The sequence below is a fragment of the Pipistrellus hanaki genome (assembly GCF_964339955.1).
Source record: "Pipistrellus hanaki genome assembly, chromosome: 4".
Lineage (NCBI taxonomy): Eukaryota > Metazoa > Chordata > Mammalia > Chiroptera > Vespertilionidae > Pipistrellus > Pipistrellus hanaki.
The window spans coordinates 875941-901648 of NC_140506.1; the positions used below are offsets into that span (position 1 = coordinate 875941).

Here is a 25708-nt window from a genome sequence, read left to right on the forward strand (position 1 = left end):
TTTTAAAATATATATTTTATTGATTTTTTACAGAGAAAGGGGGAGGGATAGAGAGAGAGAAACATCGATGAGAGAGAAACATCGATCAGCTGCCTCTTTCACATCCCACACCAGGGATGTGCCCGCAACCAAAGTACATGCCCTTGACCAGAATCGAACCTGGGACCTTTCAGTCCGCAGGCTATCCACTGAGCCAAACCGGTTTTGGCAATAATTTTTAATTTTTAACTGAATTATGAATGTCTACTAACATTAAAATGCAGGTGGTCTGAATGATTAAATGATAATTTTTAAAATATATTTTTATTGATTTTTAGAGAGTGAGAGGAATGGGGAGGGAGAAAGAGATAAAAACATTAATGAGAGAGTCATTGGCTACCTGCTGCACATTTCCTACTGGGGATGGAGCCCGCAGCCCAGGCATGTGCCCTGACCTGGAATCGAGCTGCCGGCCTCTTGGTACATGGGACAGTGCTCAACCAGCTAAGCCACACTGACCAGGCATAATGAGACTTCTTTAATATTTAACCTTATGTGCAAGAAAATATATTGATCTATCTACTTTCATATTCTGTAGGTACTGCTTAATACATGGGTTTTTCTATGAACCATCCCACTTGAAGTATTTATTTAATTGAATATGTAGTAGACCAGTGATTTTCAACCTTTTCCATCTCGTGGCACATAGGAAGTAATTACTAAAATTCTGCGGCACACCCAAATATATTCTTTGCTGATCTGACAGAAAAATAGGTATGATGTTGATTTATCCCCACCCGGTGGCCATTGTGTTTGCTGTTGTCATTTTTTCACTTGTCAATCTGAGGGGAAAAGTCAGTGCCCTAAGAACGTTATTAGACATGCTTGGGGCACACCAGGTGAGAAGCGCTGTGTCTGCCAGTTCTTAGGGAGCTCTGGCCCGTCAGACCCCCATACGTAGAGTCAGAAGCTGTCTCCCTCCCCTTCCTGGGCAGGGCTCTGTGCTTGCTCTGCCCGCATCACACTGTGGGTGCACGTGCAGCTTGTGTCTGAGCACCAGCAGCTCTGGCCTCTCAGGCATCCCGAGGTGGCCAGCTTTGTGCCTGAGCTGGACTCTGGGCTCCTGCATCTCCAGGCAATTTCACCTCCAGCTTCCTCCCGCTGTGGCCACTCCTGGACAGCACACAGGCTGCTCTCCGAGCAGGGAGCTGACTTCTTTCCTTTCTCTCTCTCTCTCTCTCTCTCTCTCTCTCTCTCTCTCTCTCCTCTCCCTCTCCCTCTCCCTCTCTCTCTCTCTCTCTCTCTCTCTCTCTCCCTCCCTCCCTCCCTCCCTCCCTCCCTCTCTCTCTCTCTCTCTCTCTCTCTCTCTCTCTCTCTCTCCCTCTCTCTCTCGTAGTAGGGATGGAACCAACAGAATCATGCTGAGGGCCTATAGCCGACCTGAAGGGCTGCAACAAGGGGGTGGTGCTTTAGCCAGTTTTCCTAAAGTACAGGCGGGGCAAAAGTCGGTTTACAGGTGTGAGTACACAAAACAGAGTTTATTCTTGTGTTGTTATTGTATTGTTTCCAATACGGACCGCTGTCAGCCCACGTCTGCCCCCCTGTGCTTAAGGAGCTCTGTAGGCAGAGGGCACCAGCAGGCTTAAGTCGAGAATTAGAGCGTGATTCTGGGATTGCTTCTCACTGGGACAGACTACATGTCACCTGACCATTCCGTCTCTTACCTCTGATTCCGGTGGCACTGCTCCTGTCTGTCTCACAGAGATTATGTACAAGGACAGTGACTTTTTTAATGCCACAAAATGAAACAAAGACCACTGAAATGGAAGTATGTGAGCGGTTATAGGAATGTAGAGCGTGAGAGCACTGAACAGGACACATGTACCTGTGAGATTGCCCTTCCCAGACCGCTGTCAGGCGCTCCCTGTGTGACCGTGGCCTGCTTTCTGGGTAGGCCACGCTAGCCGCAGTCATGACCGAGAAGTCTCCCTTCACCACGCCCATCGGCAGGAAAGACGAAGCGGACCTTGCCAAGTCAGCGTTGGCGACGGCCGATTCCGACCACCTGACCATCTACAACGCGTATCTAGGGTAAGAGCTACGCCAAGTGTTGTCAAGCCTGGGGCGAGTTCCTTCCTAAAAATTTGCCTGTGACTTTCATTAAACAAATTTAAAGCATCTCTAAAATTTTATTTTATTGTTATGTCACCCAGGTATAATTATGCTATAGATTCATAGTTTTATAATCCTTTCAAAAATTTAAGAACAATATACTTTATATTATTACATGTGTATTACCTTGTATTTGAAGTTAATTTACTGTTATGCATAAACAGAAACAATGTCTTTTGTTCAAAATTCTTTTTTTTTTTTTAATATATTTTTTATTGATTTCAGAGAGGAAAGGAGAGGAAGAGAGAAACATCAATGATGAGAACTATTGATCGGCTGCCTCCTTCATGCCCCCCACTAGGGTTCGAGCCCACAACCTGGGCATGTGCCCTGACTGGGACTTGAACCCAGTGATTTTCTGGTCCTATAGGTCAAGGCTCAACCACTGAGCCACCCGGCCGGGCAGTCAAAATTCTTGGTGGCTCCTACAAGCAAGACTCCTCCTCTTAAATGATTCTAGTTTAAAGACGCTTTGATTAGTTCCTCTGACAAAGAGAGTTTGAAGGGAAGCACGTGCCCTGTGGTCCTCTCGTTCTGTAGGTGGAAGAGAGCGCGGCAGGAAGGCGGCCCTCGCTCTGAAGTGGCTTATTGCCGGAGGAACTTCCTCAACAGAACGTCCCTGCTCACCCTGGAGGTGAGTCTCCCAGGTCTGGCTCAGGCGTGGCTGAGGGGCCCTGTGTTTCGGAAGAAGTGCCTAGGTCAGTGCGGGCACTCCCCTGAGCGGTTCCTGGGGCCCGGAGGCCCCGGTTCGACAGGGAAACGAGGGTGGATGCTCATGCTCCCTTCCCCTGCTGTTTCCACCACGAGGCCGTGCCCAGCGTGTCCACGGTGTCAGGGAGTGCGTTTTCCATCCAAGTCATGAGCCTGGTGGCTTACAGGATTCATGTGCTCCTCCTCTGGGTACTTTTCAATCAGACCTCCCCTCTGGACAGTGAGGGCGCCCCTCAGGTTTCCCAGGCCTGGCCGCGCAGCCCCACAGCTTTGTGCTTCCTTGTTCTGGGAGCGGCATGTGCGTTTATGCTCCGGCTAGGAAGCACTCACTCCCTCAGAGCTCCGGTTCCTTTAGGGAAATCTCACCCGTTCCTGCATGTCGGCAGCGCCCCGGCTGCGGCGTGGGGTGCTGTCCCTGGGAGGCATCTGGACAGCGTGTGTGGGCCACTGGTTGTGAGCAGGCGTGTCAGCCTGCTCTTGGGAAGGGCCTGGCGACTGTCCTGAGCAGCAGGCAGGCTCAGGCGGACTGTGCGGGAGGCAGAAAGGACGCGTGTGCAGTGACAGTGAACAAACAGGTGATCCTGACAGGCAGGCGCCGCATGCTGACCTCTGCTCCTGGCGCTTGGGGAATGGTGTGTGGTGCAGCCCCCGTAAAAGTATCCAGAAAGTTACCTGTGGGTGTGCCTCACCCGATCCCTGTTCGGTGCTCCTACGGTAAAAGGTTAAAAACACTTCTTCCTGTTTGTGACCTCACTGCTGGGGCGACAGCGGGGACTCCCCCGGGGAATAAGCCTGTCCTCCTCGCAGCAGAGAAAGGGGTCACCGAGGCCCCTGCCCAGAGCCGGCGGGGGACTCGGGTGCGGAGCCTGCAGCCCTCCCTAGTCCACGCCTCAGCCTCCTTACCCGAGCCTTTCTTCACCACAGGCCTGCTGGGACAGCAGCCGTCTGTAGATCTTTCCTCCCTAGAAGCAAAGTCCCTTGGACCAAACGGGAACCCTAAAGGAAATCCCAAATGTAACGTCACCGTTCAGACACGTGTATCTGTTTGCTCTGAAAAGTGCTCATCTTGTAGCATTTAGCTGGTTGGCACTATCAGAGGTAGGAGGAGATGGTAGGCCCCAGTGTTCGGTGACAGGAAGTTGCCATCCATAAACTTGGTGGAGGTTCTTAGGGAAGGAGGTGAGGTTCCAGAGACGAAGGAAGAGGCCTGTGCAGCCGAGGGCAGGACTCCTCCAGCCTCTCCCTCCCCTTCTGTGTGGCCGTCCTGACGGGGACATCGGAGGGCCATCACGCGCGAAGGGGACAGTCCCAGGCAGACATGCGTGTGTTTCATAACTCGGGTCCCAGATGGTGGTAACAGATGCCTCATCGATCCTTGACTCCAGGATCGTTTTTTCTTCCTACTTTACTTTGGGCTGCAGCAAGCCAATAAGCATCTGGCATCTTCCCAGCTTTAGCAGGAAGCAGGAATGAAAGTTCCAAGGTTATTCGGCAGTGTCTCTATTTTAACCAGGTCTGATCTCGTCTCTTTTCCTCCGAAACCGATCTAGGACGTGAAACAGGAGCTGATTAAGCTGGTGAAGGCAGCAGGATTTTCAGCGTCCACCGCCTCTAACAGCTGGGAAGGAAGCAAGGCCACCCAGACCCTGTCCTTCCCAGAAATCGCCCTCCTGAAGGCAGTGCTGGCCGCGGGGCTCTCGGACAGCGTGGGCAAGATCCTCTGCACCAAGTCCGTGGACGTCACCGAGAAGCTGGCCTGCGTGGTGGAGACGGCCCAGGGCAAGGCGCAGGTGCACCCGTCCTCCGTGAACCGGGACCTGCAGACCTACGGCTGGCTCCTATTCCAGGAGAAGGTTCGTACTCCTTAAACCGCAGGGCGCTGTGCTGGAAGTCACTCGGGACAAGTTAGGGTGCCGGCAGGTGTGATACTGGGTTCTCACAGCGAGCTGTTCATTTCTTAGTCACTAATGAGAGAAAACATGAAGGCTCTACGCGATCATCATCATCTTTTCTACCTGAGATAAAGACAAAAGCAGAGCTTGTTCAGGTAGCAAGGATCCAGAATTTCAAGTGCTGGCTTAACTCCCAACATACCATCCACCTTACATGTAAAACGATGGCATTCGCTGAACATTGAAACTTAATCATAACTTTATTTTTGCATTATTAATTGTTTGACAACATTAGCCTTATAAAATTGCTCGCTGATAGTTTCATTTAGTCAAGGCACACAGCTGGAGCAAAGGTAGGGTTACAGTTCGATCGGAAAACAGTACAATGAGTAATAACACAAGAATAAGCCCTGTGGTTCTCCTCACAACTGTAGACCTTTGCCTGCCCTGTATACCACAGGTAATGGTTACAATGTCTGTAAGGGCTGAATGCACAGGTGGTGATGGCGGTGACTATACACTTGGCAGGTTATGCTCATGAGAATGTGCACATGAGCTTTATGAAACTTACACCTGAACACGTGTCCCACGTGGCAGAAAGGGCTCATGGGAAGCAGATGCATAGATTCCTGGCTGAGCTGTGACGGCTGCCCTTCCTCCCGGCAGGTCAGGTATGCCCGCGTGTACCTGAGGGAGACCACGCTGATCAGCCCCTTCCCGGTGCTGCTGTTCGGGGGGGACATCGAGGTGCAGCACCGCGAGCGGCTCCTCTCCGTGGACGGCTGGATCCACTTCCAGGTACGCCCCGCAACGCGCTGGTCACCCGGTCCTACTTCTGGGCCGCTGAGGTGCACTTCTTTTTAAGTTTGGCAGTTGCATCTTTCCCCTATGATTTGACTTAGCTTATTTTATCCTGTCGGTATGGCTTTAAATCTGTGACGTTTGAAAATCCGGGTCCGTTGCTGTCAGACTGCGCAATCATCAGTGACAATGACAGTGCCGGGCTGTGCGCGTCACTGTTCCTTTACGTGGGAGCCAGGGAGCACCTCGTGCCTTTGCAGTCCCCCTCCGAGGACCGCACCGGAGCTCCGGAGCAGCTCAGCCCAGAAGGGTGTGCCGTGTTCGCCGAGGCCGAGGCGGTGGGGATGTCCTGCCGAGGGGCCCTGCTGACCGCGGCGCAGCAGTGGGCTCACCGACATCACTGAATAGTGCCCTCAACAGGGAGTGAACCTTGATGGTTTGCAAACTGTGCCTCACTCAGTAAAGCTGTCTTTTTAAAAATTCCCGTCAAGTTTATGGATACTTCACAAGGAAACAGAAGTCTGCATAGTTTAGCCACAGGAAGTGGTTTGCCTATGTTTTCCCATGATGCTCTATGTTAAAATCAGGATGTGCTGAGCAGAGCGGAAGGTATACGCAATTATCTTGATTTATGTAAACACATTCACATTCCCGGGATTAATTCTGTCCAATTTATCACTTCCTCTCAACAGGCCCCTGTGAAGATAGCCGTCATTTTCAAGCAGCTGAGAGTTCTCATTGATTCGGTCCTAAGAAAAAAGCTGGAAAACCCTAAGCTGTCCCTTGAAAGTAAGTGTTTGATTTAACGTAGGCAGAAAACAGTGTACTTTTAAGTAAGGCTGCGCACTGGGTGGCACGCTGAAGTCTTACATTCCAGGTGATTAAAACTTGTAGGATAAAATTTATTTAATGCTAAATTCCTTCTGACTCATAAGCAGTTGTTCAAACCTACTTATTCTCTGTGTTAACGATTCCCCTTGTATCAAGTGAGCTGTTTTTTATGCCTCTGACCCTCCAGAACCTCCCCCCAGGAACCTCACTGGCAGGCCCTGGGCCCCCTTACAGAATTCCCGCTGCAGCCATCAGCCCCAGCGCCTTGTATTGAAGCCCCCAGTATAATAGAGTTTCATTCGATCACTTAGCTGTCTGGAGAGTGGTTGGAGTCTTCGAAAGTCACATCAGAGCAGCTGCTAGGAGAGCAGCTGGTAACAAAGCCTCCTGAGCAAATAACGGGGCCGCCATTGTCTGTCTCCTTCGCTGGAATGTGGATCCTCATGTGGCGAGTCTGTCACGTCCCATTGACACCTCTGTGGGGCTCCCTGTGAACGTGCGTGTCCTGGGACAAACCTGGAGACACGCCGCCCTCCGGCTCCTCCTCACGGGAGCTTCCTCGCTGAGCCGGGGAACAGCCAGCCGGCGGCCTGGTCTGGGGATCTGTCCGTCCATAGTTCCTCAGGAAGGACTGACCGCGCTTCGCCTGCTCTCCTCCGGCTCGGCCTCCTCGGCCAGGCAGAAGCACAGCAGTCAGCAAAGCAGTGCTGTGGGCGACAGAGGACATGGGTGTCTGTAGGTTACAGTGAATCTTGCTGGTGTTGGTTTTTATTTTAATGTAAAGGCATTTTTAACAGGGACACCTGTGGGTTACCTGTGACTACATTGGAAAACTCACCAGTGAATTTGCTCTTGGTTTTTTTCTCCCACTCAGATGACAAGATCCTACAGATCATTACGGAATTGATAAAAACAGAGAATAATTGAAACTGAAGTTCATGGTGAACTGCTTTACACGTCAGGTGAAGACCCAGTCATGAAGGGATATGGACACGGATCGTCCAGTGAGGTGTTCAGGACGCAGGCCTCGGTGCTCCCCATGTCAGAGGTGGCGGGAGAAGCACAGCCTTTACACGCGTAACTTTCTAGTTCCTTTTTCATGACAGTTCTTCCCGGTGTATGTGCCATGGCATTTACAATAAACCCTTTGGTGCCAGCCTGTCTCCACACCACGTGTGCCTTTCGGGCAGGGCGTGTCTGCAGTGTGCGCCCCAGTGCTGACCATGCCTGGGTCCCCACGCATCTTCCCTCCATCACTGCCACCTGGAGCGCTTAGACTCTGACCCTGAGAGAAAACGAGCTCCACGCCAGCTGGCAGTAAATCCCGTAAGGAACACCGGGAGGAGTGGGTGTTTAAGATTCGACACTCAAAATAAAGCTGAAGAAAGGCACTGTTCATGCACACCAGCGGGCCCAGAGCCCAGCACCAAACTCGGAAGTAGTGATGCTGCTGGGGCAGATGGTGCTGCTGGGACTGCCACTTGCACACCCCCTACTGGTCATCCGATGACTAGGGATCAGGAGTTGCACTGGAGACCTCTTTGTGTACAGATGACACCCAACCACTGAGCCACACGGCCAGGCCCAGGGGCTTTCACACATCTGCCCAAGCTGGCCTCCGCTGGGGGCACTGCTGCTGCTCTTACCAAACAGGCCTTCCTCCTGACCACGCTCCCCGTTCTGAAGCACATCACCCCTTTAAAGCCGAAGACGGCACAGGACTCCATCAGCGTGGGCCCTCTGGACCTCCTGCTTCCTGTCTTCCCCGCAGACCACGTGCTGCTCGGGACACGCTGACGTGCAGGGGCACAGTGTGGCCCACAGGCACTCGGTAAGGCCTGCTGGATGAACAGGGGTGGGAGAGGAGGAAGCTGCTGGAGGAAGGTCATGACAGACAGACCATTGGGCTAGTGAGCAACTCGGCCTCTGGGAGCAGTTTGAACAAAGGGTGCTGAGGAGGGACACTCAGGTCCCACAGCCATCACACACTCAGCGATTTGCTGGAGGATGAGAGGATCTGCCACAGGACCACAAGGCAGAAGCCGGAGCGGGGAGCTGAGGAACCTCCAGAGTCTCCTGCACACGCAGTGTCTGCCCGGGAAGCCACCTCAGGCTCAAAGACAAAGCCGTAGCTCTGGGAATTTGACTCCCAGAGGAAAGGAGGTGTTCAGCGCCCCGAGCAAGCAGAAGAGGCGCCTGAAAACTAGGGGCGCCTCCAGAGCAAATCCTCGCTCCCGCCCAGGGCCCCCCCACCCACAGCAGGCCTTCAGAGCCGGCGCCTGAGGCCTGCTGGTTGCCCCCCTGCAATCACACAGCCTGACTCGTGGGGAGTGAATAAAAACGCCAAGGTGGGTACCAGGTAGCGTGCCAGTTGCAGACGTGATTAAGAAACAACAGCTCGCCGGGACCGGTGTGGCTCAGTGGACAGAGCGTCGGCCTGCGGACTGAAGGGTCCCGGGTTCGATTCCAGTCAAGGGCGTGTACCTGGGTTGTGGGCACATCCCCAGTGGGGGGTGTGTAAGAGGCAGCTGGTCGATGTTTCTCTCTCATCGACGTTTCTAACTCTCTGTCCCTCTCAATTCCTCTCTGTGTAAAATCAATTAAAAAGAAGAAAAAAGAAAAAAGAAACAACAGCTTGCCTGGACTGGTTTGGCTCAGTGGATAGGGCGTTGGCCTGCAGACTGAGGGGTCCCGGGTTCGATTCCGGTCAGGGGCATGTGCCTTGTTTGCGGGCACATCCCCGGTGGGGGGTATGCAGGAGGCACTGATCGATGATTCTCTCTCATCGGTGTTTCTAACTATCCCTCTCTCTTCCTCTCTGTGAAAAACCAATAAAATATATTTTTTAAAAAAAAAGAAAAAGAAACAACAGCTTGAAAATAGGCGTTTCAGGATGGCAAGACCCTCGCTCGTTTGCAGACAAAAGCAATAGCCAGCAGAGAGTGAGGTCCATGTTAGCGCAGACCCTAACCCTGACCCCACCAAGGACCGCAGAATATAGGCACCAGCCTGGAAAGGCTTTCCCGACCACACTGAGTGCCGTGGTGAGGCAGCAGGTAACGTGGAGAGAGGGTGCTTTTTGCATTCATGTGGCCATGGGCTCTTAGGATGAAAGAGACTGTCCCATTGAAATGGTTGACTAAACATGCTTACCTAGGCAAATGGGGCCAGAACAGAGACCATGGACCAGGCAGAGAAGAGGCTGAGGGACTAGTTAGGGTCTAACACCAAAATCATGCATATTGCTGTATGTTCTTTACTTCCCCTCCCCTCACTATTCTCTGTGATTTGGCTTTGACAGTCTGTTGATCTGTCTTGGCATTCACTAATGCTGTCTTCTGCTATAACCAGGCTGCTGTTGAAGCCATTCAGTGAGTGCTATTTTCAGATGTTTTCAATGACATGCTCATTTGATTATTTTTTATAGATTTCAATTCTCTAGTGCAATTCTTCTCTTTTTGTCCATTTTACCCACCTTACCCTGTATTTTAACATACTAACAATTATTTTTTTAAAAATATATGTCATTGATTTTTTTACAGAGAGGAAGGGAGAGGGATACAGAGTTAGAAACATTGATCGGCTGCATCCTGCACACCCTCCTGGATATGTGCCTGCAAACAAGGCACATGCCCCTGACCGGAATCGAAACTGAGACCCTTCAGTCTGAAGGCCGATGCTCTATCCACTGAGCCAAACCGGTCAGAACTACTTACAATTATTTTAAAGTCCTCATCTGCTAACCAGTAACTGACGCATCAATAAACTGAGGGACACGTATTCTTCCCTAAAGGAGAAATCTCTCTGCTCGCACAGAGCAGAACTGCAGCAGCAGCGCACCCGCCTGAGCACGTCACTTGCCTGTCGAACCCTCAGGACTACCTCACAGGACACTTACCCCGTGTCTCTAACAGCGAGGAAAGCAGGGATGTAGTCAGGGAACCGTTCAAACTTATGGGTGCTCTAAAGCCAGGGTTCCAACCCAAGGAGTCTGGCTCCAGAGCTGAGGGCCCTGTGATCACACGACACCACCTGTGCCAGGCAGACTGCTCAGGTGTGTGCGCCTGAGAGGAAGCCGTGTGTGGAGGGGGCGGGGAGGAGCAATGGTCTTGAGCGTGTCTGCTGAACCCTTGATGAACTTGGCAAAGCAGCAGGTAGGCAGGTAACAAAGAGATGGCCTTTCCCCAGGTGTGGATTCCAGTGGACATGTAGGCATGGAAGTCAAATGTCTGGCTTTAAAAAAGGGCTGAAAATTCCTGCCCTTTGTTTTACTAAATACCAGCAAAACTAGTCTGACTTCAAGTACCTTAAATATTTCTGGATTTAGGCACTTATATACATCAATAGAAAATAGTCTTAAATTTTTCTATTGACGTATTGATGTAGATATTTTTGTGGCAATCAAACCCGAGTTTAAGGATCATTTGAGGTGCTAACAAAGTTGTCCACATTTAGGTAGCAACCTACTTGTTTAGTTTGATAAAACAGGTGCTGTCAGCCAGGGCCTTCCTGCTTCATGCCCAGTGGGTGCTTTCTGCTGAAACGGAAGTGCCAAACTGGAAAAGAAAACAAAAATCAAGGCAACTTTGGTTCCCTGATATTCCCTGGCAGGTTTCACAGCCCGCACCGCCCGGGCTAAGCGGCTTTCACTAGAGAAGCCTGGGTTTAATGAGGTTTGACATTTTTTAAGTGTTTTAGGTTTACCTACTGCCTTTAAGGTGCATTGGGCTCAGGTCCCAGAGAGATTAGAAAACAGGAATTAATTTTAAAGACCTTTCGTAGAGCAAATAAAAAGCCTTAACTTGGGCTGCGTTGTTCATACCGCCAGTACTGCCCCCAGATGGCCTCCAGCCCTGCCCCCTCCACCCCATTTCCCGCTGGGCAGCCACAGGGACCTTGAAAGACAAAGGACAGATCAGCTCTCCCCTGGGTCTGGCTCCGTGGCTTCGGGGAAAGGCCAGACATTTACTGTAGCAAACAAGGCTGTGCCATCTTGGGGTTTCAGGACTTGCACAGTGATCATGGAACAGAGCCAGGCTAAGTGGACCCCGTTCTGCCCTTTACTGCCTGCATGCCCTTGGGCAAGTTCCTTGTCCGCTCTAAGCCTCAGTTTTCTCTTCTGTAAAATGGGGACAATATAGAATCCATCTCATAGCATAGTTTGGAGATTCAATGAGTCCAATGTACATAAAGGACATAGCTGTAATGGGCACACAGTAAGCTGTATGAGGATTAGCTATTATCCTCCTACTTCCTTCCCCTCCCCTCCCAAGGCCCATGTTCAGGCTGGCTGCAGACCAATGCTTCTAGACCCTCCCACATCCCCTTCCTCTCCCAGAATACTCCCACCCAAATCCCCCTCCTCCTCTCCATCCCACCCTCTGTGTTAGTGCCAGCGGTTCCATCAGGCTCCGAGGGCACCAGGCGGGCTGCCGCAGTTACATTTGAATGGCAGCTAAACAGCAGAGACTCTGGGGGTAAGTATGCCCAGGCCGTATTTGAACTTCAGAAAAACGTAATTTTAGTATGTGTCCCATGCAGTATTTGAGACATACTAAACGATCTCACTCACTCACTCGAGTTAACAGGTGTCTGTATTTTATGTCAACCCTACATCCAGGAGGTCCACTCACAATCCTCACTGAGAGCACATGACGAGCGGTCTGCCTCCCCACGGGCTGGCCGCTCTGAGGGCAGGGCCCATGCGGTCTTGCTGGCCGTTCGGACCCGGCCCCCCGGGTGGCCATCTTTTTGCTGCTGAAAGGTCTTACCTTCAGTTTGTGAAAAGGAAACATCTGTGAAGCACAACAAAGCCAAGAGCAGTATAACCAGCCCCTCTGTCCTGAAGACAGCTCCTCGGGCCAGAGCTGGCACCCCCGGGGAGCAAGGCCTTTCCCACAAGGCCCCAGGCTCACCCACGGTGGCGACAAGGATGGCATGCTGTGCTGTGCGGGCTCTCGCTCCTGCTCCCCGGGTTAACCGGGCCCACCACCTGAGGAGGAGGGAGCCCAGGCCGCTGTTTGGAAATACGGGTGATTCTTAGCTCCTCTCACAACGTGCGTTAGTGACCCTCCCACCCCCCATTTCACATTCACCCAGGGCTGCCTCACACCCAGTGGGCAGCACTGGTCTCAGGCAGTACTGACACCTGCATTGAACAGGGAGCCTCACCCTGAAGGCCCCGTGGGGGACAGTGCGTTCTTCCCACTGTCCCCTTGGCCGTCCCCGATGGGAAAGTCAGACCCCGGGTCCTCCTCAGCAGACCTCCTCACAGGTCTAAGGGTGCCTCCCTCCAAGCTTCCCACAACGGCCTGAGGAGGAGGGAGCCCAGGCCGCTGTTTGGAAATACGGGTGATCCTTAGCTCCTCTCTCAGGTTACAATCCACACTCAGAACCCACTGGCCCTGTATCTTTTACTGCGTCTCCAGAAGATACCACCTCAAGCCCAGTACATTGGGGGGCAGATTTACACTTTGATTACTGCAGCTGGCAGCTTTTTCTGGGAGGGCTGAGGACTGCGGGAGGGGTGAGGAAGGCCTGGGACATGCCGGTAAGGCTCCCAGATGCTATTGGGCCGCCAGAGCCCGTCTCCCAAAGGGTCCAGTTTCTCCCAGGCCGGGAAGCTGCGGGCCAAGCCAGCAGGGCCCAGGGAACCGGGGCGGGGGGGGGGGGGGGGGGGGGGTGTCAGTGGTCCCGGACGCCCTGGCCGCGCCCCTGCAGCTCCGCGCCCCTGGGCCCCTGCAGGGCGGGTCGCTTCCTCGGAGGAAGCAGGAGGAGCCGGAAAGGCCGGCGGGAAGAGAGGGTCGGTGAAGGGGATGCCGCCCGCGGCCATGCTGTTCCCCAGCCGCTGCGCCCCGGGCGCTGGGGCAAAGTGCGGAGACCGCTGCCCGAGGCTGCACCGGCCGCCAGACCACAGCCGGCGCCGCGGGGACCAGGCTGCGCGGTCCCGCCTTCACCGAACCGGCGCGGCGGGTGGGACTGCGGTCCCTGCTCCCCGGGTCCTGCCCCCGCGGCCCCTGCCCCCGCGGCCCCTGCCCCCGCGGCCCCCGCTCCCCGGTTCCAGCAGAAACTCCGCCGGCGGCCTGTGGCCGCTCCCGGGTGCGGGGCTCCGGGGCGGACCGGGGAGGACCAGACCCGGGCCCGGGGGAAGCGCCCGGACCACCCCCTCTGGAGCCGCTCAGCGGGCGCCGCGCTCACCTGGCTCCGCTCCGCCCGCGCCTCCGCCCGGACCCCGCCGGTTGCCCGGGGAACGCGGGACGCGGGCAGGTGTGCGGGCGGCGGCTCCTCCTCCCGGGCTCCGGCGCCGGCGGGCCTTTAGCCGGGAAAGCCCGCTGCGGGCGCGGCCGGCCAGTGGGCGGCGGGGCGGGGCGGGGGGCGCGGCCGTACTTAGGGCCCCGCCGCGCGGCCCGGGCTCCAGCACCCTCCCCCGCCTCCTGCTCCAGAGCCGCGGGCCGGCCGGGCATGGGGACCCCGTGCCCCGCCAGCCCCGCCGCCGGGCCGGGGAGAGCGCCCCGGGCCCGGCTCCCGGGCGCCCCGGTGAAGAAGCCCGGCCGCCCGCGCCTCCGGAGGAAGCAGCCGCTGCGCCCGCGCTCACCGCCCGGCGGCTCCGGCGGCTCCGGCTCCGGCTCCGGCTCCGGCTCCGAGGGCGCGGGCAGCCCCGGGGCGCGAGGCCTGGCCCCGCAGCCGGCGCAGCTGGACCTGCGGACCTTCCGCGACTACGGACAGAGCTGCTACGCCTTCCGCCGGGCGCGCGAGGGCCTCTTCCACGCGCGGGAGGCGCTGGCGCGGCAGCCGCAGGTGAGCGCCCTCCTCCTCCTCCTCCTCCTCCTCCTCCGCCGGCCCGGCCCCGGCCCTGCCCCCGGCCCCCGGCCCTGCCACGGCCCCCGGCCCCGGCCCCGGCCCCCGGCCCTACCCCCTGCCACGGCCCCCGGCCCCCGGCCCTGCCCCCGACCCCCGGCCCCCTGCCCTGCCACGGCCCCCGGCCCTCGGCCCTGCCCCCAGCCCCCGGCCCTGCCACCGGCCCCCGGCCCCCGGCCCTACCCCCTGCCACGGCCCCCGGCCCCCGGCCCCCGACCCCCGGCCCCCGGCCCCCGGCCCTGCCCCGGCCCAGGAAAGGGACGCGGTGCCGCGGAGCGCAGGGGGCCGCTTAGGGACCCGCTGGTCTCCCTCAGCCGGGCGGACGGGCGGGCGGCGCAGAGGGCAGCGGGCGCAGACCGGGCAGTGAAGTCGGACGGCTCCGGGGGCCGGCGAACTGCTCACCGACCCCCAACCCCGACGGAGCCGCGCCTTCGCCTGCGAGGCGGCCCCGCCCCGGGGCTGGGAGCCGGGCGGGATGGTCCGGGCGCCCAGCCGGCCCTTTCGCAGCGGCCCCGCCCGCGCCTCCCGTGCACACGCCTTCGCTCGCACCTTGTCCCCTGCCTCCTGGGGACCGGAGCCCCGGTTTCTCGGCTCGGCCCTGCCCGGCCCCTCTCCGCCCGCAGGTCACCGCCGAGTCGCGCTGCCGGCTGCTCAGCTGGCTGATCCCCGTGCACCGCCGCTTCGGCCTCTCCTTCGAGTCGCTGTGCCTGGCGGTCAACACCCTGGACCGCTTCCTCGCCACCACGCCGGTGGCCGCCGACTGCTTCCAGCTGCTCGGGGTCACGTCCCTGCTCATCGCCTGCAAACAGGTACCTGCCCCGGGTCCGGGCCGCCGCTCCGGGCTCCCCGCGCGCACGGCAGACGGCTGCACGCGGTGCGCCCCGGCCCCGCCGCGGCCCTGGCCCGCCCCCTCCCGCCCCGGCCCTGCCCCGCCCCCACCCCCACAGAGCGGGGCTGCAGCGGCCCCGCCGCTCCCGTCTCCCGCGGGCACTGGGTTGGAGAAGGTGGGAGTCAGGGCCGTCCCGCGAACGGGAGGGGGCCGGTTCCTCCGGGCGACGGCCGGGTGCGGCGCGGGCTGAGCGGCCTGTGCTGCAGGTGGAGGTGCACCCGCCGCGCGTGGAGCAGCTGCTGGGCCTGTGCGGCGGCGCCTTCTCGCGGCAGCAGCTCTGCAACCTGGAGCGCATCGTGCTGCACCGGCTGGGCTTCAGCCTGGGCGCGCCCACGCTCAGCTTCTTCCTGGAGCACTTCACGCACGCGCGCGTGGACGCCGGGCTGGCCGCGGCCCCCCGGGCGCTGCAGGCGCAGGCGCTGGCGCGCGCCGTGGCCGAGCTCAGCCTGGCCGACTACGCCTTCAGCCGCTACGCGCCCTCCCTGCTGGCCATCTGCTGCCTGGCGCTGGCCGACCGGCTGCTGGGGCTGCCACACCCCGTGGACCTGAGCCTGGGCGGCCACCCCGAGCCCGAGCTGCAGGACTGCCTGGCCCAGCTGCGCCTCCTGGTGGCCATCAACGGCGCGCCCCTGGCCCACGTGCTGCGCCTGCAGGCGGGCGACCAGGGCGGCCTGTCCGCCGAGGGCCCCAGCTGGGAGTGAGGGCGCCCTGGCCCAGGGGCCCGGCGGCAGGAAGCTGAGGGTCGTCATGGTTGTGTGGTTGTGTATTTATTTTACTGAGCGCCCGGGAGAGCGCCTCTCCCCAATAAACAGGCTGTCTGGCCGACTGCTCTGTCCGGTTTGTCTGAACGTCCCTCTGGCACGGGCTGGTCCCGGGGGATGACGAAGCCTAGGCACCAGGAGCGATCGCGGGCCCTCCCCTCAGCTCCATGCCCTGGTATCTGTCAGAGCCCAGGCCAGCCTGGCTGGAGCGCCCCCTTACACCAGTTGCCGGCTGGTGCCTGGTTTCCTGGCTGGGGCACACACCTGGGTTGCAGTCCCTTGTGAGGCACCCCTAGCTGTTTCTCTCACATCGGTGTTCCTCCCTCCCTCCCGCTCTCAAAAACCAGTAAGAACCCCAAGAGGTCCCAGAGGTCCAGGTGGCTGGTTCCGTTACAAGGTGAGTCAGTCACTTGTAGGCAGGGATCCTGTGACCCCCCTCTCCTGTCCCAGAATGAGGATGGCTCACCCCAGAGGTGTGGAGGGTGTGGGGGTACGGCAGCCGGGAACCTGCAGCCGCCCGCTGCCTAGGGGGAGCGGGTGCCCAGCTGGTGCGCACAGTGCCCGGCCGGGAAGCCTTGGGACTGGCAGGCCCTGGCACGGAGGGAGCGCTCCCGCCCCGCACAGGGGCTCTGCAGGGTAGGGATGGCTGCCACAACCCAGCCTGCCCCCTGCGAGCACCCAGTCCCAGCCCCGCTTCTCACACCTGCTACACGGGAGCCCAGGGCGCCGGGCATCGTGGTAACCATGGCTACCATGGGTGCTTAGGGTCAGGCAGTGTGCTCAGCGTGCCTCATTTCAGCCCAATCCTAGGAGGACGGACCCTGGCAGCGGAGCAGGTGAGGAGGAGGCAGGTGCTCCGCATCCAGGCCCCTCAGCCACCTGCTCAGCTCCCACCACCGGCCTCCGCGAGGGGCGTGGCCGCACGCCTCTCTAACCCGCTGTTGAGAGCCACCTGAGATGGCTGTGAGGCAGTTAGTGTAAAGCACCAATTAAACAACTGGGGCCCTCGCCGGTATGGATAGAGCTGGAGTCCTGGGTTTGATTCTGGCCAATGGCACATGCCTGGGTTGTGGGCTGGATCCCCAGTAAGGGGTGTACAGGAGGCAACCAATCAATGATTCATCATTGATGTTTTTATCCTCCCACTCTGAAATCAATAAAGAAATATATCTTTAAAAAATAAGTGGGGTCTGGGACCGGTGTCGCTCAGTGGATAGAGCGTCGGCCTGCGGACTGAAAGGTCCCGGGTTCGATTCCAGTCAAGGGCATGTACCTTGGTTGCAGGCACATCCCTAGTGGGGGGCAAGAGGCAGCTGGTTGATGTTTCTCTCTCATAAACGTTTCTAACTCTCTGTCCCTCTCAATTCCTCTCTGTGTAAAATCAATAAAATGTATTTAAAATTTTTTAAAAAAATAAGTGGGGGCTGAGGTCCGTTGGCTGGGTGACCTTCAGCAAGCCTCATCGCTGGGCCTAAGTATCTTATGTGAAAAGGGGATCAGAGCACTTATCTGCAGGCAGAGGTCTGCGTTTAATGTCCCCGGCGGCGGGGGCCCAGCACACAGCACGCCTCCGAGGAGGGACGGAGGGGATCACGGGGAGGAACTTGGAGACAATCGGAGATAAAGCAGGTGCAGGAAAACGTCCCCACCCGGAGGCGAACACACTGCTGTTTATTCAGACTTCCTGTCTGGTTGAAGAAGAAATTCTGTTCATTAGAGGAAGTCTAAAGGCGTGATCAGTATGCCCAGATAAAATGCAAACAAACTCAAAGCAAAGCAGAGTGAGTCTCCCTGCACCTCTCTTCACTAGCCCCCCCCCAAGCTCTCCCCAGACAGGCCCCTCACTCTGAGCCCTCAGCACCCCCTCCTCCTGAGGAGGCCGTTCCCCAATCTGCAGGGTGGTCTCCTCCTTGGCTGGGGAAGGGGATGGGGTCCCGCGCTGACGGGAGAGGCTGGTCTGTGGCTAAGAAGCAGGTGGATAAGATCCTCTCCAAATTCCGAAGTGCCCGCCTCAGCCAGGTGGGGGGCGGGAGGGGGGACGGCGGGAACAGGCTCTTCACGTGATGTGGGGAGGAGCTGTCTCACCAGCGTTGCTCCACGCAGCCGAGGTGTGTGACCACCTCCTCCAGGTCCTGTGCCACAGGTTTCCTTAGAGCCAGACCATCAGTGATCATGGACCATCAGGGATCCGAGGACCTCGGGTTGGCGACCGCTGCTCTAGGACAGGGGCCAGCAAACCGCGGCTCAGGAGCCACATGCGGCTCTTCGGCCCCTTGAGATTTTAGCAAAGGCCAGCTGAGGAGTACCCTAATTAAGTTAATAACAATGGGCCTACCTATATACCGTGTTTCCCCCAAAATAAGACATCCTCTGAAAATAAGACCTAGCTCATGGAAAGATAAGACATCCCCTGAAAATAAGATCTAGAGTCAAAACAGGTTTGGCTCAGTGGATAGAGTGTCAGCCTGCGGAATAAAATGTCCCGGGTTCGATTCCGGTCAAGGGCATGTACCTTGGTTGCGGGCACATCCCCAGTGGTGGGTGTGCAAGAGGCAGCTGATCGATGACTCTCTCTCATTGATGTTTCTAACTCTCTCTCCCTTCCTCTCTGTACAAAATCAATAAAATATATATTTTTAAAAAAGACACTGTCTTATTTTCAGGGAAACAAGGTAGTTTGTTTAAAAAATGTGGCTCTAAAAGAAATTTCAATCCTTGTACTGTTGTTACTTGGCTCTGTTGACTAATGAGTTTGCCACCTCTGCTCTAGGATACAGTTCGTGTACAACGCCCGTATTTTTCTGCCCCAATGTGGAACTCACTGATGGAAAATCAGCCTGTTTTGGAAAGTCGGTGATGGTCTCCATGCATAGAGATCACCCTGAAACCTAGCTGAGAGCCCCCCTACTTTACAGACGTGGGAGTTGGAGTGAAGAGGGGAGTAGGGATGGGCTGGCCAGTGGCTGGCTGCTCAGGAGACCGAGCCTGGACCAGGCCCTGGGAGGCTGAGGTGCAACCCAAAGGTTCCTAAGGCAACAACATCAATTCATCCAGCCAAGCACCAGTCACGTGACACCGTCACAGCAACACACCTGAAGTCAGCTTGTTTTCCCTGAACAACTGGGCTACATGCACCCGGAGGAGTCGGTTCTGATCCCTGGCACTGACCCCAACGGCAGAGCTGGTCCCGTTACTCTCCATCCCGCCGGGGTCCTGTGTTACCTCCATCACCGCTGGCAGGTCCTGTTATTCCGCCCCATCCCCCCGGGGTCCTGTTTATTAACCCAGGGAACAGGTGCAAACAGAGGACAGTTCACTGTGCCCGCCAGCACGGCCACGGTGACCCTGCGTGGGCGGTGAAGGACTGAGAAAAGACAGACGAGAGAAGACAGAGGGGCTGGGAGCACGTGCCCTCTGTGATGGAGAGGGCTGTGAGCTGTCTGTTTCATGGCCAGACTCCATGCGGCAAGGGAAGGGCGTGGTCCAACCTTCTCCTGGGTTTCATCCCACTCAGCTGCATGCACCTGAGCCCTCTCAAGCCCACGGCACGCAGGCACCCGGAGCCACGTCCGGCCGGGTTCAAGCTCACAACCACAGCTGTTGGCTCTCCTGGCGCTGGAGGCTCTCCCTCCAGGCTGGGACGTGCCCGTGGCCCTGAGAGGACGGTGCCCTCGGTCAGTCCCAGGCTGGAACCTGTCCAGACGCTGTGGCCACGCCCCACAGCTCACCGTCCAGACCCCCAGGTGTCAGACACACACACAGGTGCCAACAGGAGGCCCCACCCCGGACCTGGGGGTGCGCCTGGGGGGGGCGCTGTGATGGGAGTTCCCCGGGGTTCCCTCTCCCACAGAACCCTGCGGGGGAGTCCGGGGGAGGTGTGCAGGCTGCCCCGGCGCTGGCTCTGGAGCCGCGTTCAGCTCCCGCGCGGGGGATGGAGGGCCAGGTGGGGCGGGGGGGGGGGGGCGGTGGAGGGGGACCGGGTGGAGGGGGGCGGGGGACGGAGGGGGTGGAGGGGGACCGGGTGGAGGGGGGCGGGGGACGGAGGGGGTGGAGGGGGACCGGGTGGAGGGGGGCGGGGGACGGAGGGGGTGGAGGGGGACCGGGTGGAGGGGGGCGGGGGACGGAGGGGGTGGAGGGGGACCGGGTGGAGGGGGGCGGGGGACGGAGGGGGTGGAGGGGGACCGGGTGGAGGGGGGCGGGGGACGGAGGGGGTGGAGGGGGACCGGGTGGAGGGGGGCGGGGGACGGAGGGGGTGGAGGGGGACCGGGTGGAGGGGGGCGGGGGACGGAGGGGGTGGAGGGCCAGGTGGGGTGGAGGGGGGCGGGGGTCGGAAGGGGTGGAGGGCCAGGTGGGGCTGGGGAAGGGGGTGGAGGGGGGGATGGAGGGAAAGGGGGGCCGGGCGGGGCGGGAAGAAAAGGGCAGAGAGGCCCCGCGGTTCCTCCCGCCGCCGCGCGGGAACCCGGCCCTGGCGCTCGGTTTGGCGCGGCCCCGAGGCGGCGGCGCCAACACCCGCCAAAGGCCCGGCCCGGAGCCGCCGATGGCTCAGCGCCTCCTGCGCCCGCGCGTCCGCCCGGCCCGGCGCCTCCTCCGGCGCGAGCGCCCCTCCCTCCCTTCGGTCCTCCCGCCGGTCCTCCCCCCGGTCCTCCCCGTTCCCCATCCTCCTCTCCCCTCTTCCCTCCCCCTTTCTCCCCTCTTCCCTCCCCCCGCACCTCAGTCCCCGGTCCGCCGCCGCGGGCCCGCAGAGCCGCCGGCGGAGCGCGCGGTGCGGGGTGCGGGTGCGGCCGGGCCGGCGGGGACCAGGGCGGAGGCGGAGGCGGAGGCGGGATGCAGGCGCGCGGGGGCGCCGCGGCGGGACGCCGGGCCTTCGGCAGCCTCTGCCCCAACCGGATGCCAGAGCTGCGCGGCCCGGCCCCCGGCAAGCCCGGGCGGCTGGAGGGCAAGGTGGGGGGTCCCCGGCCCCGGCGGCTGGAGGGGAAGGTGTGCCGGCGGGAGGGGGTCCCCGGCGGCTGGAGGGGAAGATGGGGGTCCCCGGCCCGGGCGGCTGGAGGGCAAGGTGGGGGTCCCGGGCCCCTGCTGCTGGAGGGGAAGGTGGGCGGGAGGGGGTCCCCGGCGGCTGGAGGGAAGGGGCCCGCGCTCACCGCCTCTGCCCGCCCAGCTCGTTCCCCCGCGGAGGGTCCCCCCCGGCGGCGGCGGCAGGGACCCGGGGTCCGGGTGCGGGGACCCCCCGGGCGCCTTGCCCGCGGCGCTGCCAGGTGAGCCTCGGGGAGGGGCGCGGCCGGGAGGAGGGCCTCCTGGCCCGGAGCGGGGGCTCACGGCCCGTCCCCGCAGCCTTCGCCACCATCGACCTGCAGGACCTGGCCGACTGCTCGCTGCTCGCGCCCCCCGCCGGGGACCCGGCCGCCCCGCAGGTACCCCCGCCGCGCCCCCCGCGCCCTCCGCAGGCTCGTCCCATCTCGACTTCCCCCCCTCCTCCGGGCACGGCTCCTGCTCCAGACCGGCCTCCCCCATCCTCCCCTGGAGCTCCCACAGAGGAAGGGGTGACGGCTCCCCAGGGACAGGGACAGGGACCCGGCTGGACGGGGAGCGCACTGGCTCCACTGGCTCGCTGGGCTTCTGACACGGCTCCCAGCTCCCGGTTCCCGTCCCCTCTGGCCTCCCACTCACCGCTCTCACCGGAGCATCTGAGGGGTCGGGGGAAGGGAGCTCTGGTGGAGAAGGGAGGGGGTTTGCCTCAGGAGGGAGGGTGGGGGACAGAAGACCCGGAGACCCGGCAGGAGGCCGTGGGCAGCGGAGGCTTCTGAAACGTTTCCTCCCCACAAAGGCTGATGCTTCCCTCTCGGGACAGAGAGGCATTTGCCTGTTTCTTTCCCCAAAAAAACACCGTCTTCATTTCCACCCGCGGTGCTGCTCGCCTGGGCTGGCCCTGCCCCTGCCCTGCCCTGCCCTGCCGGGTGGCCGCCTGCTCCTCTGGGATGTGCAGTGCCAGCAGGCCCCCAGGCCTGGCTGCACGCAGGGGAGGGTGCCAGGCTCGCAGAGAGGGTGCAGGCCAGCTTCCTGGCCTCGGGCTGGGACGGCCCACAGCAGGTCTCACACCAGACTCCCCAGAAGACAAGACGGGCCCACAGCTGGAGTAGGTGGTGGGGCAGAGCCTCCCAGGCCTTCTGGGAGCTCACAGCTTGGGACAGAGCCCGGGCCTCGGAGGAGTTGGCCACCGAGAGCAGAGGTTATCCAGGCAGAAGGTGAGCAGGGCTCGCCCTGCAGAGGCCGGTCCTTTGTTCCTTTAGACCCAGGTGCTCAGACAAGGAAGGACTCTGGCTCATTTCCTCGGACCCACAGCTACACACGCCCCCATCCAAGGGTTTGCTTTGCCGGTACAGGAGCCCGGCAGGCCCCCCTGGACCTGTGCTTACCTCTGGGACTTCACGTTTGAGGGCGTGTCCTGCGTCCATCTGTGTGTGTGTGTGTGTGTGTGTGTGTGTGTGTATGTCCTGTATCAGTGTGTGTGTGTGTGTGTGTGTGTGTGTGTGGTGCTGTCCTACTTAGAGAAATGCCAGGTTTTTGTCTAATTGGGGAGCTAAGATTCAGAATCTGAGAGCAGAGAGCACATCTCCGGCCCAAGAGGCCAGCACTCTCCTGGGGAGACAGAGCGGACACAAGGGGCGGACCAGGGAAGGCCCCGTCGGAGCCTGCTGGCCGGTCCAGGCTCCCTCACATCCCCATCCCTCCGTCTGGGGGAGGCGGATGGACTGACAGGTGCTGGGGGCGCTGGAGGTCTGCAAGCTCCCCGCCCCGCCACAGCTCCGGCCTGCCTGCCCGGCGCAGGCTCCCTGAGAGGCGCCGAGGCTGGGGGTGCAAGGGGAGGAGGACCCGAGGCGCCGGCCTCCCCCGGGCCCCATGTCCCCTGCGGAGCTGGCACTGGGCTCTCAGCGCCTCCCCTGCACCGCGGAGCCGCACTCCCGGGCTCCTCCCGCTCTTCCCACGTCCGCGAGGGGCTCTATCGAGTCAGGTGCTCAGGAATGAGGGGGGAGGCGCCTGGCCCCACCGCCCCGCGCCCCGCGCACAGCACAGCCAGGGACGCGCGGGTCCGATGCCGAAGGTGCGTCGGCTCTGGAGACTCAGTCCGACTTTCAGAAAAAGAACGCGGCTCGCTCCGCGCCACCTCTGGCCCCACGTCCCTCCCCTCCGTTATGGCGAGAGGTCTGGCTGCGACCCAGCCTCGGCGGGAAACGTGGCCTCGAGGCACAGCCCGTGGGAGCCCCGCGCTGCCTGCCGGGCGCGGGAAGGAAAGGCCGTTCCCAGCGCGGCCCCGGGCGGGCCGGGTGAGTTCGCGCTGCGGTTCCCAGGGCGCAGGGAGCGCTCAGGCCGCTGATTGGCTGGCTGCTGGCCAATGGGAGCGCGTCCCCCAGGCGGGCCGGGTGAGTCCGTGCTGCGGTTCCCGGGCGCAGGGAGCGCACAGGCCGCTGATTGGCTGGCGTCCGGCCAATGGGCGCGCGGGAGGGGCGGGGCGGCTGCGCGGAGCGCCGAGGCACCCGCCAGGACTCAGAACCCGCGGTGGAGCCCGGTGGCCCTCGCGGCCGGCCCCGCTCCCCACGGCGGTGCTCGCCTGCCGGGCCCCGCGCCTCGGGTGGGGCTTCGGCTCTCAGGGGGGCGGGCTCCCGCGGAGCCGGGGGACGGCGGCGGGGCGGACCGCGCGCCCCTGACCCCCGCCCGCCTCCCCCAGAGCCATGGCCCGCAGCCGGCGGCGGCCTGGGACCCGCAGGACTTCAGGGCGACTGTGGAGGAGCTCCTCGCAGGCAAGTGACGCCTCGGGCGGTGCGATGAGATGGGTCCCCGTCCCGTCCAGCCTGGTCCGAGGCGGTGCCCGGCGCCTGTCCCGGCGGGCGGCAGCGCACACGGGGCGGCCAGGCTCCCGGACGCCCGGGGGACCCGGCTTGGCCACGGAGGAGATGCTCGCGGTCCACAGCTCCGCTTCGGCGTGTGGGCTCTGGGGGGGCCCTCTCCGCGGCGGGACCGGGAGGGGGAGTGACCTGGGCAGGACCCTGGCCCCGGGCCCCGTGAGGCCCGCTGGGGAGCAGACGGTGAGCACCCGCCGGGTGCCCGGTGCCAGGCGGGAGGGTGCGGGGCGCGGCGCTTCGCCCGGCGGCTCCGGTCCGGTCCGCCCAGCCCCGCTCTCCCGCAGACTCGGCCCCCTGGTTATCGCCTCCCCCGGCCGGCGCCGACTTCCCCTTCTCTCCGGGCGACCCGCTGCCCTTCGGGCCCTGCCTCTCGCCGCCGCCGGCCCCGGCCCCGCCGCCGGAGCAGTACTGGAGGGCGGTGGCCGACCAGAGCCGGCGGGCGCTGGGGGACGCGCTGGCGGAGAACAGCCAGGTAGGGGCCCGCAGTCGGGGGTCGGGCTCCCCAGCGGGCCGGGGGCGGGAGGGACCCAGGCGGCTGCCAGGGCTCCCCCTCCGCTCCCAGCCCCACCGGGTGGGGACAGTCTCGCCTGCTCGGCTCCCCTCAGGCCACGGCGTCCAGGAGGCTCTGGGGGCCGGGCTGGCTTCCCGCTCAGCTCCCTGGACGTGACAGGCCTGCCCTTTGGGCCGGAACCCTCCCCCCCCCCCCCCCCGTCCTGCTGGGAGGGCGGAGGGAGCGCCCGGGCCGGGAGCGCATCGTGTTAATAAAGTCCCCGGCACTGAGCTCAGCTCCGGCCGGTTCCTGCTCCCGCGGGGCCTTCGGGTCTGGCCTCGCTCACCGGCTCCTCCCGCAGCTGCACGCGGCGCTGACCCGGAAACAGGAGGAGATCGCGGCGCTGCGGGAGCGCAACGTGCGGCTCCGGGAGCTGGCCGGCCGGACCCGGCGCCTGGCGGCGGCGCTGGACGTAAGCGGCGCGGCGGGCGGCAGGGAGCGGGGCGGGGAGTGGCCGGTGCGCTCGGGGCCCCGTGCCGTGCGTGCCGTGCGCCCCGTGCCGTGCGCCCCGTGCCGTGCGCCCCGCGGTCCCAGCGGCCCTCCGTCTCCCGCAGAAGCTGATGGTCACGCAGCCGCCGGAGGGCGAGGCGGCCGGGCCCCGCCCGCCCTGGGCCGCGGCCAAGCGGAGCCTGGAGGAGCTGCCGGGCGCCGCGGGGCTGGACTGCGCGCCCCTGGACGCCGCGGCCCTGGACGCCGCCCTGCGGGACCTGGCCGCGCGCTGCGAGGACCTGCTGCGCGGCCGGGACCCCAAGCGCCCCCGCCTGCAGCCCGCGCCCGCCAGCCCTGCCCGCGCGGGGCCCCTGCGCGGCGCCTTCCGCGGGCTGCGCACCGCCTGCGGCCTGAGCCGCGGGGAGCCCGGGGCGGGCGGCGCCTTCTGCACCCCGATCCGCAGCCACGGCACCATCCGCACCCTGTCCTTCCCCCAGGGCAGCGCCTTCACCATCCGCACGGCCGGCGGGGGCTACAAGTTCCGCTGGGTGCCCAGCTGACCCCGTTTCCCGCCTTCAGGGCCTGAGGGGCTTAGGCCGCGGGACAGTCCTCTAAGGAGAAGGTGCCCTACTTCCCGAGGGAGAGGGCGCCCCCCCCCCAGGTGAGGTCCTTCCGGCGGGAAGCCCTCGGAGGAGCGCAGGCCAGGCCATCCCGCCGTGAGCCCGGCCCCAGGCCGGGGACTCGGCTGCCGGGATGGAAGGAGGAGCCCGGCCCCACACGCCTGCAGGGCCCCCGAGCGGCCCGCCACGTGCGGTTGTGACGCGCACCGCATAACGGTGTGCCATATGGGGAATGTTTATGGTAATTTTAAGCACAGCTTCGTCTGAACAGGAGAGCCGCGGGAAAGCTTTCAGAAGCAGAAGCTGTTGTAAGAATGCACA

At 61.5% G+C, this 25708-nt stretch overlaps 3 protein-coding genes across 3 annotated transcripts in view; all 3 read left to right on the forward strand.

Moving 5' to 3' along the window:
• Positions 1-7542, forward strand: part of DHX29 (DExH-box helicase 29) — a 32675-nt gene extending 25133 nt beyond the window's left edge. Inside the window, exons 22-27 of the mRNA XM_084881000.1 lie at positions 1934-2070; positions 2692-2785; positions 4413-4715; positions 5421-5552; positions 6248-6344; positions 7261-7542. Coding sequence (XP_084737126.1) covers positions 1934-2070; positions 2692-2785; positions 4413-4715; positions 5421-5552; positions 6248-6344; positions 7261-7313 — 816 coding nt within the window. The 3' untranslated portion in view covers positions 7314-7542. The remainder of the gene's footprint in view (positions 1-1933; positions 2071-2691; positions 2786-4412; positions 4716-5420; positions 5553-6247; positions 6345-7260) is intronic.
• Positions 7543-13675: 6133 nt separating this feature from the next.
• Positions 13676-15873, forward strand: CCNO (cyclin O). The gene is made up of 3 exons (XM_084881017.1): positions 13676-14183; positions 14867-15052; positions 15339-15873. Exons 1-3 carry the CDS (start codon positions 13848-13850, stop codon positions 15831-15833), a joined length of 1017 nt encoding a protein of 338 aa, XP_084737143.1. The 5' UTR covers positions 13676-13847; the 3' UTR covers positions 15834-15873.
• A 4844-nt stretch (positions 15874-20717) lies between these two features.
• On the forward strand, positions 20718-25327 carry MCIDAS (multiciliate differentiation and DNA synthesis associated cell cycle protein; the record flags this gene model as incomplete). Its single annotated transcript, XM_084880835.1, has 7 exons — positions 20718-20870; positions 21049-21145; positions 21222-21301; positions 23614-23686; positions 24073-24260; positions 24640-24750; positions 24893-25327. The coding sequence occupies 7 exons, from the start codon at positions 20718-20720 to the stop codon at positions 25325-25327; spliced, it is 1137 nt and encodes a 378-aa protein (XP_084736961.1).
• Between the last annotated feature and the right edge of the window lie 381 nt (positions 25328-25708).